Here is a 22,172-nt window from a genome sequence, read left to right as displayed (position 1 = left end):
CCCGTCAGTCTAGGGACGTCAGTCAAGGGTCACCTTGGGGTTCAGTCCGAGCCAAATTCAGTGTCCTCGCGGCCTCCCGCCTCGGGCTCTGCGAGCTCCGTCTCCAACCGTGGCCCGTTCTTCTCGGCGATGTTTCCTAGTCGGGAGAGAGGGTAACTGTGTTCTCTGGAGACGTGGTCAACCCCCACGTCTTCCTGCGCGTGGGCCTTGAGGCAACCACGTGAGCTGGTGTCGGGAAGGGAGCCTGGCAGGGGCGCCTGGGGCCCTCAGTTGGTTAAGCAACCGGCTTCTGGTTTTGGCTCAGGTCGTGATCTCACGTTTTGTGAGTTCAGGTCCCGAACCAGGCTCTGCACTGACCGTGCGGAGCCTGCTTGGGGTTCTCTCTCCCTCTCTCTGCCCCTCCCCTGCTCTTGTGCGTGTGTGCGCGCATGCTCTCTCTGTCTCTCTTTCCGTCTCGAAATAAATGAATGAACTTAAGGAAAAAAGGAAGAAATCTGGTTACCAGCTAGTGTTGGGTGAGAGCAGGAATCGTCTGGGCTCGACAGAGACCCGGCGACAGTTCCTGAACTACTTACACCCACCTTGTTTGCCTGTTACCCGCTTCCCCAAACATGCGTTTCCCCGGCCACGTGTGTGGGCCCCCGGCGCCAGACCAGGCTGATGTGTTGGTCTGTGACTTCACGTACCCCCCCAGCCGGCCGCCCCCTGCCTGCCGAACCTCCCTTCCCTGCCGGCACTATGCCACTCGTCCACGCAGAGGACGCCACTCTCCGGCCAGGGGTCACCCTCATTTTGTCCCGCACTCCCAGCTCTGGTGTCCCCAGACCCCGCCCTCCCTCGGAAGCCTGGGTCTGGAGAGGCCGAGGATCGGGTGGGGGGTGGGGGGCGGGGAATGACACAGGCTCCCCAGGCCCCCGGAGACCTGTGTGGCCTTAAGCAGCCCCGGAGGCGCCCGCTTGCCCGCCCAGGAGCGTGTCGGCTCTGTGGCCGTCCGCCCAGGCCAGCGAGTAGCAACGTCAGAGCCACACTCGGACACGATCTACAGTGGTCTCCGTGGTCTGTTGTGATCGGCCCTCTCCAGCCTGCCGGCCGTCCTCCCTGGGTCTGGGGTAAGCGGGTCGTGTCCCCACCATCTGAGCCTCGTAGGGTGGTGTTACCTGGGGGAGAGGCTGAGAGTAGGCCGCTGTCCCCGTCCTCACTGGAAGGGGGCAGTGTGGTGTCCTTTCGGCAGGTTGGGGGCGTCGGTGGTTGGCCTGAAGGTCCCTCGTCGTGGAGCTCTTGAATCAGTGGGCGTGGGGACTTAGCGTCCCTAAGACTTGGGGTTTCCAAGACCCTCTTTGCTGTTGCCGCTTTCAATATGCCTGTAAAGGGCGTCTCAGCCTTCCTCGAGGTGTCCTTGGGGATTGCGAATATGTTTGAAAGGGTATCTGGGATGTTCTCCAGCTCTGGGAGTGAGGAGTAGTCCAGCTCAGGGTCACTGTCGTCACTCGAGTTCGAGATGGCTGTAACCTTTGGAATGCACGCCTGTTGAGAGAGAAAAGGCGCGTGAACGTTTCTGCTTTCACGATGGTCATGGTCAAATGCCCGGCGCTGATTCTGCTCCCTCACTGGTCATAAACTACTGTCGTCACGCACAAGAAAGGCGTGCGGGAGCCCAGCACCGTGCCCTCGGGCAGTCGGGCGTCAGGACGGATGCCCTCGGCCAGCCGTCCAGAGCCCCCGGGGCGGAGCCGAGCTCCCCGGCAGGGCCGCGGTCCTCTGCACCTTCTGTCGCTGTGCGGCCACGCTCGCCTCGCCCGCCCTGTGCCTGCCACGCCAGCCCTCCCGGGGCTCCAGATGGGCTCCGCTCTGAGCCTCGGCCTCGGGCTGCCATACGCTCCACCCGATGTGGCCCCCTGGGGACGAGGCCCCCACGGGGACTGTGGTCTTGTGTGTGTTTCCTTCCTCCGTGATGAGCTCCTGGACGGAGACGGTGTCTCACGCTTTCCTCTCTCTCGGGCCCCGGTGATGCTGGAGGGAGGCGGCTCCGGTCCACCTGGGGGAACCCATCCTGCCCTGGACGCTCGCCTTCCCCGTAGGAGTGTCGCTATAGGACAGACGTCCCGAAAGCGAGCGTACGGTACCCGAGAAGGACAGAGACGCGTGGTCAGGTAATTATGTATGAGAAGCAGGTACTGGACGTCGTGACACAATGTGCCCTCGGGAGGACCTCACAGAAGCGGGCGACGGCAGCCGCCCTTCCTTTGGTGAGGGACGGCCGAGGGCGCGGTGCCGTGGCACAGGAGCGCCTGACTCGCGCCAAGGGGCCGTGCCCCGTAGGTGACAAGACTGGGGTGACGTGACACGAGGTTCGTGCGGGAAGGCGGGGCTGATGACCTCGTCCTGGCCGTCCAGAGGCTCGCCGGCGTCCTCGTCCTCCAAGTCGGGCAGGTCCTAGAAGAGCAGAGAGTCCCCGTCACCAGGCGACGCACACACAGGCGCAGCAGGGGCGTGCGCATGGCCCACGGGCCCAGGTCGTGCGCCAGCACCGCGCGCGGGAGAAATGAGGAAGGACCCGACGGGCCACCGTGCACGCTCTCACACGCGTCGGGAACCCAGACCGCGGCAATGACAGTGACCGAGGCCTGCGGGAATGGCTACCTCTTGCCCCGCTTCTCTGTGGCTTTAGAGACACGGCCCCTTCGTCTGGGGAGAGTGACGGGGCCCGAACCCACTGCACCACGAGTGTACCGGTTTCTCACTCCCTTCCTCCGTGCGGTGGGGATGATAATGGCAGCTACCACCTCGCAGAGTTTTGGAAGTTTCAACCAGTCAATACCCACGCGTTTGAGACCAGTGCCAGGCAGAGTAAGAACCAGAAGTATTAGCCATCTTCCCTTATACAGCTGGTTCTCCAATTAACCCTGTTTTGTTCCTCAGCATCCATAGGCTCAGAAAACTAGATGCTGACCGCGCCGTTTAACTCTTACTGAGTCGCATGCGGTTGTGAGGTTTGCCAGGAAGGAGGCAGGGGCAGGCGTAGCTGTGCGCATGGGTTTAAGCTAAAGGGGCCCGCTCGTGCCCAGAGAGGCTGTCTGGTGGGCGTGGAAATAAAGGGGTGAGAAATGCCTCCCCACCCCCTTGCCCCCCCCACCCCCCAAACACACCTCCTAGGGATTGTGACAAAACGTGTGAAATCCCACGCTTCCCGTTCCTGCGGGCCAGAGCATTTACGACCGGTCCCCAAACGGAACGTCTGGGAGAAGGGGTGTTCGCAAGGCCAGACGGGCCCTCGGTCAGGAAGCCGGAGCGGCCACGGGCCAGGACGATGGCATTCGCCGCTGGCTGGACAGCCGTCCTCGGAGGAGTAGAGGCTCCCGTGATAAATGTCACGTTCTCCACAATTCTGCATGAGGCTAGCGGGACGGGATTGCTTTGCAGTGTACCTCCTGGGGAAACCTCTGGGCCAGCCCGGCTCGATCTTGACCGTGCCCGTGTACGAACCCCCGGGGAGGTCGTGTTAGAAGGTGGGTCTGGTCACGAGGTCCAGAGTGAATCCTAGCCAGCTTGGGAATGTCAGGCCTGTTGGCCGCAGAGCGCGCTTTGGGGCGTGAGGGTTTTGAAGGTTTGGATGTGATCTAATAGCAACGGTCAAGAGGACACTTCTCTCCAGATGCAGCTCGTTACGTACATCGATGAAGAGCTTCTCCTTTGCCTCCGATTTGGTGGTTCCCAAGTCTTCCTCTCCATCAAGTCCCGTGCCTAACGCACCCTCGGTGGCCGCAGTCTGGGGGGGCGAGTCTAAGAACAAGCACAGAGTTATTAACCTTGGGGCTAGTTGCACGCGCGGTGGTCGGGCTGACAAGCCCAAGAAGAGGGGGAGGCCAGCCCCTGGGACGGGAGCCGCGAGAACCCCCAGACGAGGACAGGGCTCTGTCTAAAGCAGAGGGGAGAGGAAAAAGCCGCCCTCTTGCTGGAACTCGGCAGCGACTCCGGCAAGATAACCGTACCAGCCGGTGAGCGGCGCGGAATACGCAGGCGCCTGGGAGGAGGCCCTGTTGGGTTCAGAGATTTATCAAGGAGATAAAGGCCGACTGGGGAGACGCGGGGGAGGCAAGCTCGAGAGTCCAGGGTCCCGGCCCTGCCCAGGAGGGGCTGAGCCCACCACCCACTGGGACCGCCTGTCCCCGGTCAGGGCACGAGTGTCAGGGGTGCCCGCTAATCACGTGGGGTTGCCGGGACCGTGGAGTGGGGATGGGTTCCTCTTCCTCCTCGAGGCTCCTACTCTCCCAGGTCCCCTAGGCCCTATCTGTGGCCCCCAGGCCCTATCCATGTCCCCCAGGCCCTATCCGTGGTCCCCCAGGCCCTATCCGTGGCCTCCAGGCCCTATCCGTGGCCCCCAGGCCCTATCCATGTCCCCCAGGCTCTATCCGTGGTCCCCCAGGCCCTATCCGTGGTCCCGTCCTCTGCTTGCTGTTGAGTCTCATGGCTGCAGGAAGTAGACATCAGCAGCCCAACTTTTCTTGTCACACTTAGGTCCAGTTTGGCTCAGAGCCACACTGGACACCGATTTAGCATGAGACGAGGAGGCGGGCAGAGGGTTTCTGTGGTGGCCTCTGTGGATGGCCCCGGGCTGGCCCTCTGGGCCTTCACTCACTAGGCCCGGCGGTCACGGTCTCCATGTGGCCATCCCTGTGGCTCCTCGGAGGAGAGCCGCAAGCTCCGTACTTGTAATTACTGCCGTGGTCTGCCTCCCCACCCGGCCGGCCCTTCCTCCCACACCCCTTGTCCTGTTCATGGCACTGTGGTCGTAGTCAAGGCAGGGCCAGGGTCCTTTTGTTTCCTAAGGAACGATTTGCTTAGGCGTGGGGCCGGGAAGAGACGAACAATTATTGCGCGCATCGCTTCCGCACCGTGGCACACAGACCGTTTTCATTTCACAGGGGCTGAGACAGGCTCAGAGAGGTTTTGGGGTTTGCTGACGGAAGGGTCGGACGTGGCTTTGATCGCAGGGTGTCTGCAGAAACGGCACCGCTTTGCCTGCACGCGGTGTGTCTCAGGGAAACACGGGTCATTCTCAGACCGTTTTCGTGTCCGCCGGGACGCAGCGGACTCCTCCAGGGAGAGTGTAACTCGGGGCGGAAGGTGCCGCATTTCCACGGTGGCGGTGACGGTGGGTGCTGTGCCCTCCGCTCTCCTAGCGGCTCCCTCTGCCCCGAGATGCAGACTTCCGGTGGGGCTGGGGCAGTGACTCAGGCGACCATGCCCGGACCTCAGAATCTGCACGGGAAATTCAGCAGGGCTGGTCACGTGGTTGTCTCTTGGTTCCCTCCGTCCTTCAGTTATGACGCAAGACTGTCTAACGTAGGAAAGGTGAACGGAAAAGCAGTTTTCTAAGCATAAGGTTTTTGTTTAGATTTGCCTTTCCCGGGGCTGAGTCGTTGGACTCAAAGTGGAAGGAGGATCTCCGCGCTCTGCCAGCCCAGCTCCCCTCTCAGGATGCGCAGGGGCCACAGAAAGCAAAGGCCGTGGCCCTCAGCGGCCCGGAGGGTCAGCTTCCCCGTGTGGTCACGCCTGTGTTGTGCCTTTTAAATAACAAGCCCTGTCATATGTCCACCTGTGGGAATCCTGGGGAAAAACCCTTCTGGTAGACCTTCTCTTCGAGGGAACAAAGATGACCAGGCCCTGGGGTTGACAGCCGCTGTCCGGCAAAGCCAGGTCGTGGGCATACAAAGCAGCCCGGGTGTTTCCCAAGGAAGAAGTTATTCAGAACAAGTCCTGCTTCTTGGAGAAGCACTCCAGCCTCATGGCAAAGTCTGAAGAGCGGTGACCGGCGTCTGAGGAGGGGCGAGCTGAGCACCAGAGGACGTTTTCTTTCCCTGACCGAGGCCCTTCAGATGTAACTCATCCCTGGGAAATTCTTGGGTCTCAGGCACAGCAGGAACGGCGTGTCAAAGGCGAGGCTGCGAGACGGGTTTTTCCGACTTCACCGAAGACGAGGACGTGGCTCTAAATCCCCGTGGTTGGTGGGGCGGTATCGGGGGGCGGGGAGCAGGGTGGGCCTCAGCCGGGTGAGTCGTCGAGGCTGGTCTGCTCTGTTCAAATCCTTTAGCCGGAAAAGGATTCACCCCTGCCTGGCACTCGGGGGTGTGGCCCTGCCCCTCTGGCTGTATCCTCGATGGTCTGGGGACAGGGTTACTCCCCGGTCTCTCCCAGACCCTGGGGACCTTCCTTCTGGGATCCCTGTGTTCGGGTCAGACCAGTTCAACTCCCCGACCAGACCCCCAAGGCTGCTCAGGGGAACAAAATGTTCCCCGTCTCTCAAGGCCCTATAGACGGGGCATTTTCCAGGTCTGGCTCCCTTCACCAATGCCACAGCCATAGGGCAGCGTCGCGGGTGAGTCCCGGGTTTATCTGCTAGTTAAGCAGGACCCAAGGAACGCGGCCGGAACCTGCCAGGCGGCCTGCTGTGCCCAGATCTGCGTGATTATTTTTTTTTTTTAATTTTTAAATTAAAAAAAAAAATTTTAAGAGAGGGAAATTCAAGAATTTCAAATTTAAAAATTTAAGAGAGAGAGAGAGCATGCACAAGCAGGGTAGGGGCAGAGGGAGAGGGAGACACAGAATCCGAACCAGGCTCCAGGCTCTGAGCTGTCAGCACAGAGTTGGACGCGGGGCTTGAACTCGTGAACAGCGCGATCATGACATGAGTCGACACTGGACGCCTAACCGACTGAGCCACCCAGGTGCCCCAAATGATTATCTTTTAGATATAACGGATTCAGTAAAATACACCTTTCGTGTTTTCCCCATGTCTTTTGACCTTGTTTACCAGAAAATGCAGTTATGGCCCCATTATGTTCCCGTGGGCAGCGCTGCTCTAGAAAATGAGACACGTATACTTCATCCTAGAGACACAGAATCGGAGGAGGTGGAAAGTAGCCCGGGCCCCACAGGCGCGTGGCTCAGAGGCCACGGTCCCCGGGGACGCATGGGTCCCCGAGGGCGCACGCGTGTGGCTCTCCGCTCCTTACCTCCGCAGGCAGCTCCGGGGGCGGCCGGCTTCAGGGTCTCCTCCAGGGGTGCCCCCCCTGGCCCCTGGCCTTCAGTGGCTCCGGTGACGTCCACGGGCAGCTCCCCCACGAGACCCGACTTTTCCGGGAATAGCTCATCCTTGGCCTTGAAGCTTTCCCTGACAAACAGCTCCATTTTCTGCCGCCGCCCTCCCTCCTCACCAGGCTCTTCCTTCCCTTCCTCGGTGGCATCCACGTTGTCCTTCTCGCCTGGCACCGGCTCCTTCCCTGAGCAAGAGAAGTCCGCAGGTGAACAGGAGACCTCCTGGGGGGATGAGATGGTCTAGACGTCTCTCGGGGACACGCAGCGAACTGTGAACGGGGCGTGAGCTCAGGGGACTGTTGGGGACACTGCAATGGTGTCCATGAAAGCGGATCAGCAGAGCTAAGGGTCCCCAGAGGGGCCACTCGGTGCACCGTCTAGCGGAACGGGACACGGCCTTGAAGAAGACAGCTCAGGAGGCTCTGAGGAGATGCGCACGGGAGCATTTGGGTTTCCGGACTGTGGGGTACTCTACGTCCAGATGGCTCAGCACAACAGGACTCTCTCTGCGTGTGCGTGTGCGTGTGCGTGTGTGAACGTCGAACACCATCCAGTCTAAACGGACACAGCTGTTTGTTTCCCTATTCTTTAAGCTTTCCTGAAAATTTGAGAACTACCCAAATAAAAAGTTTGGAAAAGGACAAAATACTATAGGAGAATGCCTACCTCGTGGAACATATATTATGCTAATTTCCCACAAGAGGCAGAAAGCAATAGAATCGTGCCGTTGTTCTATAGGAGCACACACGGTTCCATGCATGGGGAAGAGCCACGAGGTCCTTCTACGAAATACTGGGTGGTTCTTCCCGCACTTGTTATTAGCGCTGCTTTTCTGTTTTCTTTTTTTTTTTAAGCTTATTTATGTTGAGAGAGAGAGAGAGAGTGTGTGTACGCAAGTTGGGGAGGGGCAGAGAGGGAGAGAGCATCCCAAGCAGGCTCCGCACTGGCAGACAGAGCTTGACCTGGGCTTCCATCCCACCAACTGTGAGATCGTGACCTGGGCCGAGATCAAGAGGCAGATGCTCAACCGACCGAGCCACCCACGGGCCCCACTTTTCTGTTTTCCACGTGTGGTTGTAATTGGGTGAAACACAGCAAATGTCATTTAAAACCCCCCATGGGGACCCCAGCCCCTCTGCTGGGTACAGGATGAGGAAGGGGGTTTTTATTTATTAAGGTGCCTTGATGACCGTCCCTAGGATCCTGCAGGCTAGTGTCGGGCTTGGGCCAGCACAGACCCAGGACCAAATCCTGGCGGGGGCATCAGGTGTGGGCAGGCGACTCTGAGTCCCGGATTCGGGCCAGTACGTTAGGGAGGCAGCAAGGGGGTCATTTACACCCAACCGGGGAGTCTCAAAATCGGGTGAGAGAGGTCAAGGCGAGGAGACAGATTCTGAGATCCTAGAATAGGCCACAGGGTCTTTGGGGCCAAGAACCTTTCCCAGGCCTGCTCTGGTCCTGACAGGCCAGGAGTAGTAGCTTTCGAGTAGCTTTCGAGGGCTGAACAAGTTTCATACAGGCACCCAGACTGTCAGCTCTGGTCCGAGCGAACCAGAGGGAACACAATCTGTGCCACAGAGAAAACGTGCTTCATTCCCGGCTCCCAGAACTGTGTTGTCAAGGTGGGACATGAAAAGGAATATGGTACAGATTGTGCTCCCTCCCACCGGGAGGAACCGCAAAAACATCATGCCCGGCGACAGAAGCCAGAGGCAACAGGTCGCATCTTGCAGAGAGTTCCACATATATGAAGCATCCAGAAACATGGGCGGTTGTCGGGGGCTGGGGGAGGACGGAGAGGGGAGTCCCGGCTCACGGGTACAGGCTTTGATTCCGGAGTGATGACGATATTTTGAAACTAGACGCAGATGCGGGTTGCACAACGCTGTGATTGTGCTAAATTCCACCTCAAAATGATTCATTTTAAACCGTTATGTGAATTTCATCTCCATTAAAAAAAAAAAACAAAAAACCAAAAACGGTCAAGGGCCTCCGTGTTTTTCCACGGTGATTTGCACAGAAGGCCTGTCTCCCGCCCGGGGCTGCACCTCCCTGCCTGGACCTTTTGCCACGCCCCCTCCCCCCAGGAGCCACCAAGCTCATGACCCTAGCATCGCTTCCATGACAGCTGTCTGCTGCCTAGCCCACCACCTCCTGTCCCCTGCCACGTCCAGGCTGGTCTTCGAGGCCCTTTTGCCAGGATGTCACCCAACCTAGCTAACCTTGTAGGGTTTCCTCATTTACAACTTAAGTCTAAACAGAGGTGCCCGGCACCCCTCTTCACCTCGCCAGGGCCGCTGCAGGCTGCGCGGAGGGGCGGAACCGCGCGCTGTCCCTGCTGGGATCTGTGACCATGTCCGCGTGCGCACCGTGTAAGCACGCGTGCCCGTGCCTGGCGTTGGTGTGCAGACACCTATTGACGCCCCCTCCCCACAGATGGGCAGAGGACAATCTGTGTGCAGTGAAATGGTGGATTTCAAGGGGCAATAGAGTAATAATAGACAACCTTAGTATCCGTCTGACTGAGGTACGGGATAAAGGCACTGACTAAGCCCGGCGTACAGATGCTGGCTGATGTTACTGCTGTCAGCGGCCCTACACGTGGGGCGCGTGAAATCCATACAACTCCAGGTTGCTTTGATGTGGATTCGGTGTTCATTTGTGGTAGACGGAGTAATGGCCCCACAAAGGCGTCCACATCCTAATCCTAGAACGTGTGAGTATGTGGCCTCGTGTGGTAAAAGGGACTCTGCCGAGGAGGTCAAGGACAATGGGGCGATGATCCTAGACGATCCAGGTGGGCTCGATATCACCACATGGATCCCTAAGAGAGGGGGGGCAGGGGGGTCAGAGCTGGAGAGAGAGTTGAAGGTCTCACAGAGGAAGATGGAGGAGGGGCCACAGGCCAAGGGGCGTGGGCACCTCTGGAAGCCGGAAAAGACGAAAGAACAGATTCTCCCCGGGAGGCTCCAGAAAGCCTGCAGCCCCGCCCACATCTTGATTTTAGTCCCATGGGACCGTGTCAGACTTCTGACGTACAAAACTGTGATCATAAGTGTGTGGTTTTAAGCCCCTACATTTATGGTTATTTGTTATGGCAGTCATAGAAAACCGATGCATCATTTATTTTGGAAAACTAGGCTATTTTAACACAACTGTGCTTTCACCACTGGGAAGAGCTGGGGGCAGGTGGGTGAGGCCACATGCACATGGACCAGACAGGTGTGAATGAATGGTCAAAAATAAATCAATCCCGGGGGCGCCTGGGGGGCTCAGTCGATTAAGCATTTGGCTCTTGATTTCGGCTCACGTCACCATCTCACAGTTGATGAGTTCAAGCCCTACAATGGGCTCTGCACTGACGGCATGGAGCCTGCTTGGGATTCTCTCTCTCCCTCTCTCTGCCCCTCACCCTTCTCACACACACTCTCTCTCTCAATAAATAAACATTAAAAAAAAATCACAGACTTGAAAGACCAAGTTCGCCAGCCCAGATCTCTCTCTCTCCCTCTCTCAATAAATAAACATTAAAAAAAAAACCCAGAGTTAAAAGACCAAGTTCTCCAGCCCAGATCTCTCTCTCTCTCTCTCTCTCTCTCAATAAATAAACATAAAAAAAAAAAAAACCCAGAGTTAAAAGACCAGGTTTGCCAGCCCAGATCTCTCTCTCTCTTTCAATAAATAAACATTAAAAAAAATCCCAGAGTTGAAAGACCAAGTTCGCCAGCCCAGATTTCTAGTCTAAACGGAGCCCCGAGCGTACCTTCCTCCTGGCTGGCTTTCTGCAGTTTTCTCTCCTCTGCCCGCCGCTTAATCATCGCTAGGGCTTCGATGCTGTCCGTGATCTTCTTCCGCTCTCTGCTCTCCCACTGCTCTCTCTCTTCTTTCTCAGCTGCGAGCCCGCCCCTGGCCCAGGCCTCGGCACAAGCTCTGTCAATGAGGATAAACAAAAACACCAGAAACTGGGAAGGTTTGAATTTTCTCAGGTTAAAAGTCAATTCAAAACATACACTGTCCGACCAAACTTGCTCATTTCCCTCAAATCAAACTGAAGGCACATGGGACATGTGGCCACAAGGATTCCAGATAACACGCGCACACCTATGCCTTTGATGGTTTGCAAAACCCTCCCGATGTGATGCCAAAAGCAGCAGCAACAAAAGAAAAACAGAGAACTCGGGCTCCGTCGATGTTAGAAATGTTTGTAACACAAAGAATACCGTAAACGAAGTAAAAAGACAACCCACAGAATGTGGGAAAGTATTTGCAAATCATAGGCCTGCTGAAGGATGTGTAAATAGAATACATAAAGAACTTCTACAACTCGACACAAAGACAACATAATTTAAAATAGAAAAAGGTGTTTTTTTTTTAATGAAATCAGAAGCCACAGATGGGGAGAAAATATTTACAAGAAAGGTAACTGGGAGGTGGCTTCTGTCTCGAACAAACAACTATGACAACTCAAAAAAAAAACCACACAGGGGCACCTGGGTGGCTCAGTCGGTTGAGCGTCCGACTTCGGCTCAGGTCATGATCTCACGGTCTGTGAGTTCGAGCCCCGCGTAGGGCTCTGTGCTAACAGCTCAGAGCCTGGCGCCTGCTTCGGATTCTGTGTCTCCCTCTCTCTCTCTCTCTGTCTGCCCCTCCCCTGCTTGCGCTCTGTCTCTGTCTCTCAAAAATGAATAAATGTTAAAAAAAATTAAAAAAAAAATAAACATACTCTTCCCGTACAAGCCAGGGTGATGCTCCTAAGTATCCCCTCAACTGAGATAAAAAGAGATATCCACACAAACACCCACACACGAACATTGGTAGCAGCACCCTTCACGATAGCCCCAAAGTGGAAACAACCCAAAAGTCCATCAACGGATGGATAAATACAATGGGGCATTTCCAAATGGAATATTATTTTGTGACGTTGTTTTGGAATGGATTACTGATACATACTGCTGTGTGGACGAGCCTTGAAACGATTTTGCTCAGCCGATCACGAAAGACCACACGTGGTGTGATGCCATTTATATGAAACATCCAGAAAAGAAAGAATCCACAGAGATAGAGAATGAGGGATATCAGCTAATGAGTAAGGGTTACTTTCCTGGGGCGACAAAAATATTCTAGAATGGGTGTGGGGGTGGGTGCACAACCCTGAATACACTAGAAAGCACTGACTTGTACACCTTGAATGGGTGAATTGTTCTAGGGGCTGGGGATACGGCAGCAGGTGACCCAAGAGGTGACGATACTCGCTCTGTTAGAACTGCCCTTTTATGGGGAAAGACAGACCCTAAAGAAGGAAACAAGTATGCCAGAGGCTGATGTGTCCACAGAAAAGAAATCCGGTTAAAGAGACCCCAGGTGGAAAAGGTGCTTCCGAGATGAGGGGTGCGGTCAGGAGGGCTTAACGAGGTGACGCGTGTGTAGACACCCGCGACACCAGTGAAGTGCTTCCGGGGCACAGAGAACAGCCGGTGGCTCGCTCCATCAGCCAGGGGTGGGCGCGGTTAGAACTAAGACCCAGGGGACTCGGGGCCCTGAGCCAGAGCGTGGAGTCTCACCGCCAGGGGTCCGGCTCCCACCCCTGTTCACCCTTCCCTGCGGGGTCAGCCCCGCCCCGGGTGGGGCTCCCGCTCTCTCCTCTGAGCCCAGCTCTGCTCAAACCCCACGTGGAACAAGGACGCTGCGGTCACATTGTCCCCACCTTCCAGGAGAGGAATGTGAGGCCGGGGACGTTAGCGAGCCCCTCGGAGCGGACAGAACTCAGACTGCCCAGAAGCAGGCGGTTTTGTTTTCTCACCTGGTTGGAGAGGAGGCTCTCACTTCTATTGGAAATATTTGTTGGTTGGATTTAAGTTTGCGAGTTCAAGAACATATTACTGGCAGCCCGTACTACTGGGGGCCTACTCTGAGAATCAAAAGGGACTTAAATTAAAAACACAGATGAAGGTAGTGACAACACATACGGGAGTCCTGGGTTCAATATTCTTAATATAAGGAACAGCTCTTAGCAACCAGGAAGGAAAGGGCCTCCAAAAGGAGCGCGGGAGAAAGCGATGGGCGGAGACGATGCCCCTGCCTGACGCCCGACCCCATCAGTTACCCCCAAATAAAATGAGATACAGTCTTCGCTCTCCGGTTAACCCGGCAAAGATTTCTTTCACGCGGCTATGTCTGCTGAAGTTATGAACTTTGCAAACTTGCTAAAAAACAATTGGAAAATACTCACAAGCGCCTTTGAAAAGGCTCAAACCACAGTCCTTAATCTAATAACACCACTTCCAGAATTCCACCTTATGGAAATCAGCAGGAGTGAGGTCGGAGACTTACATGCAAGGATACTCATCAGGGGATTACGAAAAAGCCAATCTATGAATAAGTGCTCGAAAACAGGGAATTTCTTATTATAAACAGTTACGCAGCCATCAAACTTGTTTCCTAAGAATGTGTAACGATGTGCGGAAATGCTCCCAAGTCAGAAATTTGTACGAGTTTACTGTTAAGTGTGCACAACAGTTTTGTATTAAAATGTGAGCCAAAGGCTCCCCCCCTCCTTACCTGTCCTTTGGGAAAACTGGTCTGTCATCCAGATAGGTTAGATGTTTTAGTCGTACGGTGACTGTCCTTCGATAGTTAGCGATGTGCTTGATAACGGGGTTTCCCATCAAATTCAGTACACGCTGTAAGCATGAACCAAAGCAGTTACAAAAACAGGGGTGTGACTGAAATATCTCACGCGTGCGGTGCTCTGAGAGAACAAAACACAGCGCGTGTGCCCACGCCATCTCCTCAGGACTTTATCAGGGAAGCCGGAGGGGGTCTCCTCACTTTTCTGTCCCCAGAGCTGATGATTATAGAGCAGCGCTTTCTTGCGCTTGAACTCCAGATCTGGAATCTCACCGTCCTTCCGGAACAGCCTCGGAAAGCACATCCGGAGGCCTCTCCGAGTCAGCGAGGGCCTTGTTTTGCTCAGCCAAGCCCTTTTGCTGACATTAACCTCGGTCTAATTGATCGTTTTCCCTCTTCCCCAGCCAGCACCCATTTTAAGAAAGCGTACACCGCAGCCAGGCGGACAGGAAGCACTGACTTAGGGAAAGGATGGAAAGTGCTGGATGTCGTTGGACCAGCGTGGCCTCCCCCCGTCTTTACACACCGTCTCCTCCTTCCCGGCCTGCGAAACTCAGAGAACTGAGCGGCCAAGGTGATATCCGGGAGCGCCATTTAAAACTAGTTTGCCTGAAGGCGGGAGTTTTCTGATCTAAAGTGGTTTGTGTTATTGGTGAAAATAAATTCACCATACACTAGTTAACGTAGCATTCCCCAAACATCATTCTCATACTGCCTTCTCCATTCTCATGGTGCCTTCAGGGGCCAGCGCGGCAGGGCTGGGGTGGGGGTGGGGGCAATACACCCAGGGGTAGGCACTAAGGGGCTGCATTGCGTGCGGAGGATTTGAAAGCGATCACAACGTCATGTAAAGCAGACTGCTTTTGCCACGGACTGAGCTGTGTCCCCCCCCCCCCCAAATTCACGCGTTCAATTTCTAACCCCAGCATCCTCAGAATGTGGCCGAATTTGGAGATAGGGCCTTTAAAGAGGTGATTCAGATTACATGAGGTCATTGGGGTGGGCCCTTGTCCGGTCTGACAGGTGTCGGGGATTCGGGGATAAGAGGGGATTCGGACACACACAGAGGGAAGGACCTTGTGACAACGCAGTGAGCCGTCTGTCTACAGGCCACAGAGAGAGGCCTCAGGAGAAACCAGCCCCAACGACACCTTGATCCTGGACCTTCTACCCCCCAGAATCATGAGAAAATCATTTCTGTCACTTACGCCGCCCAGTGTGTGGTACTTTGTTACGGCAGTTAAGCAATGAGAAAAAACAAAAAGTATTATATGACAGCTTTATATTATCGCCGTGTGCTGGCAGTTCTAAACTAGCCCTTCTTTTTTAAAATTTTTCTTTTTTTTTTTTAACGTTTATTTATTTTTGAGACAGAGAGAGACAGAGCATGAACGGGGGAAGGGCAGGGAAAGAGGGAGACACAGAATCGGAAACAGGCTCCAGGCTCCGAGCCATCAGCCCAGAGCCCGACGCGGGGCTTGAACTCACGGACCGCGAGATCGTGACCTGGCTGAAGTCGGACGCTTAACCGACTGCGCCACCCAGGCGCCCCTAAACTAGCCCTTCTTGACCAGCTGCTCAGATTGTTCCTGAACTGTGATTTGCTTACCATGCTTTAAAGCGACCCAGGTTTGCCTTTACACATCCATGCCCTAAGCGGTGAACCGTGAACTCAGGGGTTTTGGGTGCCCCTTGTAATGCTCTCCTTGTAAATTTCCTTGTCATACTTTCCTTTCCTCGGTACACGTGACAGCAAGGGTTAAATCGTATCAGACACTGTAGACATAAACCCGAGTTTATGATGACACCAGGAAAGAAAAGCCGTTCATTGTCACCATTAGTGGTCGCTGGGTTCTTGACCCCCTCTACCAAAAATCGATGAATAAAAAGAACGAACCAGACCTTCATCCCGGCCTTTTCTGTGCGAACTACGCATGGGGGAGCCACTAGACGAGGGGGTTCCCGGTTGCAGAAGTACGCCAGCTAACGTGGCAGGCACATGGGGTCTGGACAATGGCCACCGCGTGGCTCCTGAAGGAATGGCTCATCGAGGCGGTGTCCGCGTTCGCCAGTGGCTGCTACACAGCCGGGGGGTGGGGGTGGGGGGCCTCAACTGGCTGCAGCAGGCTGACGACACGGGGGGGGGGCCACCAGGCTGTCTTCAAGTTCCACGCAAGAGAGACAACCAGAGATGACAGGCCCCGCGACGTGCCGCAGCCTGGAGCTGCACTGGACCGCGCCTCCGGCCCCATCAGCATTTCACAAGAAACACGGGTCCAGCAGAACATGCTAAACGACACCACGGGGGTGCAATCAACCAAATCCGGAATGTGGCAAAGTCCCGAAAGGGGGGCCGGCTTCTCTGGCGGAGGAGTGAGAGGGGCCGGTGGGGGGTAACTGTGAGCAGTCAAGAAAGGAAGTCCTCGTCTGCCGGCGGCCCACGCTGAAACGTTTGCGGGTGAAATGACCCGGAGGCTGGGCATTCAAGCTACGCCAGCTCCAAACACCAAGAGGACAGACTGGGAGAAGGAAGAGCCCGGAGGAAAGGAGGGAAGAGAGATTCGGTATCTACGGAACGCAAGTTTTGAGCGTGTGCACGTTTTACCAAGTCAGGCATGCTCTCCAGGACGCTCAGGATTTCGGGGTCACTCAGCTTATTGTGGGAAAGGTCGAGGACGCAAAGTTTCAAACACTCCTTTAGATGCTGAATGTCTTCCACGGTCTCTAAGTGATTGTGGGCCATCTGGAGCGTGTTCAGGACCGGCAGGCAGGCTGGAAGGTGAGGCGGGCAGAAGTAAGCAACGAAGGTACACAAATCCTCCAGAACCTCCCCCAGGGGAAAGGGGTGGGCGCAGTGGCACAGAGAAAGACCCCGGGGGGCGGGGGTGGGGGCATCTTACAGAGGTTTTCAATGGTCTTGATGAAATTGTTGCTCAGGTTGAGGGCATCCAGCTTCTGCAGAGGCTCTAAGTTCTCGATTTTATGAAGCAAGTTCACTTGCAGGAAGAGACATCGCAATTCGGTTTGGGCCTCCAGATTCTCGATTCTCTGTATCCCGTTGCACTCCAGCCAGAGGCAACGCAGCCCCGTGTACTCTTCCAGGTTCTCGATGCGACTGAAACCTGGTGAGAAGGAAGGGGGCGTCAGAGGAGCTCGGGGTCACCCTTGCGTATGCCTCCCTGCCAAGCATCCACACCTCCTTCCGCGGGGAACACCACGGCCACCTTCCTTGAGGGGCGTTCCTCTCCTGGGGCTGCCCCATGGCTTCCTGGGGGGGCCAAACAGAGTCTTAGCAGTTCACTGGGGGCCAGTCACACTTAGCCAAGCGGGGCCAACTGTGATAGCTGGGAGGTTTTGCTGGCTCCACTGGAGGGAGGTGGTCTTTTCGCTGGGACGGCCAGTCCGGGTAAGGTGGGGCCTAGCCCTGCAGCAACCACCTTCCCTTCGTGGCCGGGAGTGAGTGGAGGTGATGGGGGGCCTTCCCGAAATGAGCCAGAAGCAGGGCCAAGCAGGGGAAGACAGCCAAGGGAAGCCGTACCATGAGCGCGGGGACCCGGCTGAGCCTGAAAGTGAGTGCTAACTGTGGGTTTTGTTTCGTTCCGGGTTTCAGTTTTATGAGCCAAATTTAAGGTTAGAAAACATTCTCTTTACTTCAGTAACTCATTATCAATTTGTAGTTCATCGTTCCTCTGCTCTCACGCAAAGCCTTTGAAAGGTTATTTTTTTTGCCCAAAAAAGTTAAAAAAAAATTTTTTTAATGTTTATTTATTTTAAGAGAGATAGAGAGAGACTGAGTGCAAGCGAGGGAGGGGCAGAGAGAGGGGGAGACACAGAATCCGAAGCAGGCTCCAGGCTCCGAGCTGTCAGCCCAGAGCCTGACGCGGGGCTCGAACTCACAGACTGTGAGATCATGACCTGAGCCGAAGTTGGATGGTCAACCGACTGAGCCACCCAGGCGCCCCCCTGGAGAAGTTTTGATTAAAAAATTGTAGTATCGCTGATTAGCCAGAACGACCCAGCAAAGCTGTTCCTAGATTCCCGGCCCTCAGAAACGGTACCAGACATTGAATTTGTTTTCATCGCTAGGTTTGGGGACAATTTGGTCCATGGCAGCAGCAGAGAATCCAGGGACTCCTCCCTCCCAGCTCTTGTACCTTCTGACTCTCTCCACTAAGTCCAACCTGTTGGGTCCTCTTCTTCCAACCTCTTAAAGATCGGTCCCCTTGGGATCCGCCCTGCGACATCATCCCATACCCTGCGATTCCTACGTTGGGTGCAGAATTTTGGAGGGGGCAACGTGGAGGTGAGGAGACCAGCTAGGAGCCCCTGCATTTCTTTAAGAGCCCTTGGGGGCCTTCCTGGCACAGCGCACCTCCCGGGGGCCGCCCAGTCCCGCAGGACACCAAAGGCACCTCGGCCATATGTGTCTCTGTGTCTCCAGCACTGAGCACAGAGACTCTAAGTCCAGGTTTACTGACTTGAATAAGGAACACACGGAGGACCGACGAAGCAGGTTGGCCACCCTGAGTTCAGAGGAAGTGGAAGATGTCCCTCCTCGTCATCACTGCTGGGAATCGCCCTGTCCACGGACCCCAGCTGAGGTTTACGTGTGATTCGGCACACCCAACCTGAGCCCTCCGGGACGCCCTGTTCCTACTGCTCGGGCCTGGGGCCGCCAAGAACCCTCATCTTTCAACACATATCCCGCCCAAGCCCAGTGTTCACCACCAGACTGCTGGTCTGAAAAACGTAAAGTCCTTTAGAAAATATAAATCAAAGATCGCAACACACTTCCCTGGTATCGGTACGGTCAGCGGCCCCCTTTATAAACTCCAGTCAGGGAAGACTTTTTGGAGAAATACTGCTTTTCCGTAAATCTCCACTCAACTCTGAAATTTCTACCTTGATATACTTTGAGAACTCCAGAGGATCCCAGCAAGACACTTTTGATAACTTTGGCCTGATGCGACACTTCTGGGCCAGGTCCTTACCTTAAAACTTTTTTTTTAATGTTTATTTTTGAGAGAGAGACAGAGAGCAAGCAGGGGAGGGGCAGAGAGAGAGGGGGACACACAATCCAAAGCAGGTTCCAGGCCCTGAGCTGTGAGCCCAGAGCCCGGTGAGGGGCTCAAAACCATGAACCGTGAGATCATGACCTGAGCCCAAGTCAGGCACTTAACCGACGGAGCCCCCCAGGCGCCCCCAGGTCCTTACCTTTAAAGTGTAAATACAGCGTGTCGTTCAATGCTGGGGTAATATAAAGTTGGTGTTGCTTGCAGAGTTTCTGTATAAAACGTTTAGTCATTCTGTTGCATGAGAAACATGAAAAGGAAATTCGTTGCAATTTGTCAGCAATTTGAAATTTCAATTTGCAATACAGTCCAGAACTTCTTCCCCAAATTCCAAAATACCCTACGTGCCTGATAACTAATTTTTTTTTTTTTTTTTTTGTTGCCTGGTAACTCTTTTAAGTTCTTTTTCAGTACGCCTTTTTCAGGGCCTCGTCCCGTATCATCACTTTCGGCAATCGTGAAAATTGCCGTGTAGGTTCTAATAAAAATACTTTCGACGGCGTCATCAAGAACGGCCAGTATTTCTCTCTCCAGGTCTGGCATTAAAGTTTAATACATTGTGGTTAGGTGTGCCACAGAGGCAGCGCCGTCCTGACTCCCCTACCAATTCTCAGACACCGGGGCCAGCTCTTTAACCTCCCCGAGCCTCAGTTTCCCTATTGATACAAAGGGGCGGTCACACGATCTTCCTTCCTCAGTAAATGTGCGCTGGCACTGGCAGCAGCATGCCCACATACCTGGGGCCGTGGTCTCCCTTGTCATCTGTCTGGTGTCCTAAGTGACCGTCTGCCCCGCTATCGCCACTCTGTTTCTGCTCGCTTGGGTAGCGTAGGTCAGAAGGACCCACACGTGTTTCCTTAGGATCATCAATTGCTATAAAAAAAAAAAAAGAGAGAGACTGGTTCCATAGAGGTCAAGGAGGGTAGAAAAAAAATTTGCCCAATTTCAGCTTGATTAGTATCTGTGTTTAGTATGGAACGTGGGTGACAGTTTGTAAAGCATCGGTAAGGACCACGGGAAGTTTGCTTCCGGGCACGTCCTCTATGAAAGCTCTTGTACAGGTGTGCAAGGACACGTGTGCAAAGATATTCATTTCTGTGTTACTTTTCACAGCCAAAGAGTGTCAACAGTTGCAAACATCCATCCATAGCGACTGGTTATATAAAACAATGGATCACTAGTCTGCCTTGGAAAAGAAGCCACTGGAGCTACATCAATCAATATGGACAATGCTTGGGGCGCCTGGGTGACTCAGTCGGTTAAGCATCCGACTTCGGCTCAGGTCATGATCTTGCGGTTTGTGGGTTCGAGCCCTGGGTGGGGGTCTGTGCTGACAGCTCAGAACCTGGAGCCTGCTTCGGATTCTGTGTCTCCCTCTCTGTCTCTCAAAAATAGACACACATTAAAAAAATACGGATAATTCTCAGAAACGTGTATGAAATGAAAAAGCAAGTTTCGTAATAAGCCCAGGATAACATTCATACAAGTTTAAAACATACAAACCAATGCTCTGCACCGTTTAAGGATATATTACAGAGACAGAGGTGATTGAATTCATACAAAATTCTGGAGAAGGGGAGCAGAGAATGAACGGAGGGCAGGAGGCCAAAAGGAACGTCAACTTTATCTGAAATGCCTTATTTCTTTTTTTTTCAGCGTTTTTTTTTTTTTATTTTTGGGACAGAGAGAGACAGAGCATGAACGGGGGAGGGGCAGAGAGAGAGGGAGACACAGAATCGGAAACAGGCTCCAGGCTCCGAGCCATCAGCCCAGAGCCTGACGCGGGGCTCGAACTCACGGACCACGAGATCGTGACCTGGCTGAAGTCGGATGCTTAACCGACTGCGCCACCCAGGCGCCCCAAAAATGCCTTATTTCTTAAGTTGAAAAAAGATCTGAAGCAGAAATGATAAAGTATTGATCATTTTCAATTCTTAGTGACGGTGCCTGGGCGCTTGTTATGATGTTCTCTCTTCTTTTGTAAAAGTTCTCGAAAGAAAAACCACAGGAAAAGAAACAAAAACGGTGAAAATATCGTTGGTAAGAAGAGAATGAGCACATTTAAAGGCACTTAATTTTTTTTTTTTAGCGGTCAATCAAAATTGGCCAGTTCAAATGCACTTAACCTTTAAGAGCCACTGGTGACTGCACTCTGTGTTCCTGTGGTCTATCGAACCACACTAAACGGCTGTGTCTTACACTCTTCTATTTCCCACTGCACACAATGCCCAGCCAAGAGAGGCACCAGATAAGTGTTTGTGGAATAAAGAGGAGGTGCTCCATATACGTAATGATTGACTGGTTGCATGAATGACAAGAGCTAGCGTTGATTAATGGCCCACAGTAACCCAGCAACCTAATTATGATTATCCCTGCTTACAGATGAGGAGACTGCCCCCAAAGAGAGGTTTAAACCCTGGGCTGGCAGCCATAAAGCTAGTTAGTTGCAGAGCCACAACCCATACCCAGCGTGAGCAGCTCCAAAGCCTGTCTCTTTCCAGACGGCTACAAGGCTTCCCTACAGCTCTTTCATACAGGGCTTGCCTGGACAGGTCAGTGCTCAAGACACGTTTGTTGACTGCGTCCAAAAAATGAAATACAAATCAAGTAGTTTGTCTCGTCGTTAAAAGATTTCCCTTAGGAAATGGAGCGGCGAAATGGGAGCAGAGGGTGAAGGCTGCCTTCTAAACCCATTCTGGGAAACCCTGTGGAGGCAGTCACCCACTGACCCCAGAATCACCAGCTCCTCACTCACTCTCTACCACGGACCAGGCACTGGGCTGGACATTGAATTCGATCAGGAAATCCTGCCCCAACACAGCCTGTGGTCTAGAAGGGGAGAGCCTTCGGTCTTACACGGTGGTAGCAACAAAGAGATACGTTGAAAACATGGAACAGGTGGGCGATGGGGGAAGGGGGTGTTGGGCAAGGGCTAGCGCTCCGGAGTCGGACTATGCAGCATGAGTCTGTTCTGTCATTGACCGAATGAAGGTGATCCATTTGGAGCCAGTTTCAAAACCTCTTTAAGTCCGTTTCCTCATCTCTGTGAACTGGGGGAGGAGCGCCTACCGCAGAGGGCAGGGTGTAAGGCTCAAACGAGGTGAACGCTGGGCACGCATCCTTTAAAAAGCGTGTGCCGCTCCTGTTATTATTACTGTTGTTCTCGCTGGCTGGGAAGGTCAGGTGTGGTGCTGGGGGCAGCCCCTCGCCCCCCCTCGGCTCCCTGGGGCGGCAGTCGGCACCTTCCTTGAGGCCCCCCAGGTCTGCGTCCCCGTGGTCGCCCGCCGACTCCTCCACGCCCGGCTCCTGCGCGCAGCCCTGCTCCGCCGGCCCGTCCACCACAGGCTCCGAGGTCTCGGGGTGCATGCTTATTCCGGA

General features: G+C 54.4%; 1 protein-coding gene across 1 annotated transcript; it reads right to left on the bottom strand.

The window, feature by feature from the left end:
• Positions 1–41: 41 nt before the first annotated feature.
• DNAAF1 (dynein axonemal assembly factor 1) lies at positions 42–22,160 on the bottom strand. The gene is made up of 12 exons (XM_047078846.1): positions 22,037–22,160; positions 19,532–19,667; positions 18,937–19,028; positions 16,623–16,844; positions 16,328–16,494; positions 13,654–13,775; positions 10,859–11,025; positions 7,014–7,280; positions 3,671–3,780; positions 2,377–2,433; positions 1,158–1,524; positions 42–136 (listed from the first exon to the last, which is right to left on the bottom strand). Exons 1-12 carry the CDS (start codon positions 22,158–22,160, stop codon positions 42–44), a joined length of 1,926 nt encoding a protein of 641 aa, XP_046934802.1.
• Between the last annotated feature and the right edge of the window lie 12 nt (positions 22,161–22,172).

This window comes from Lynx rufus, unplaced genomic scaffold (assembly GCF_022079265.1).
Source record: "Lynx rufus isolate CCGP_SWC_20201006 ecotype Redwood Valley unplaced genomic scaffold, mLynRuf1.p SCAF_16, whole genome shotgun sequence".
NCBI lineage: Eukaryota > Metazoa > Chordata > Mammalia > Carnivora > Felidae > Lynx > Lynx rufus.
Note: the sequence above shows the minus strand (reverse complement) of the source record. Positions and strands in the feature narration are given on the sequence as shown.

Excerpts from the sequence above, each read along its gene's own strand:
- DNAAF1 (XM_047078846.1), bottom strand. The coding sequence starts at position 22,160 with ATGCACCCCGAGACCTCGGAGCCTGTGGTGGACGGGCCGGCGGAGCAG. Across the intron at positions 16,845-18,936 it reads GCTGTATTTACACTTTAAAG|GTTTCAGTCGCATCGAGAAC; the intron begins GTAAGGACCTGG and ends CCTTCTCACCAG. Across the intron at positions 137-1,157 it reads ACTCTCAGCCTCTCCCCCAG|GAAACATCGCCGAGAAGAAC; the intron begins GTAACACCACCC and ends TCTCCCGACTAG.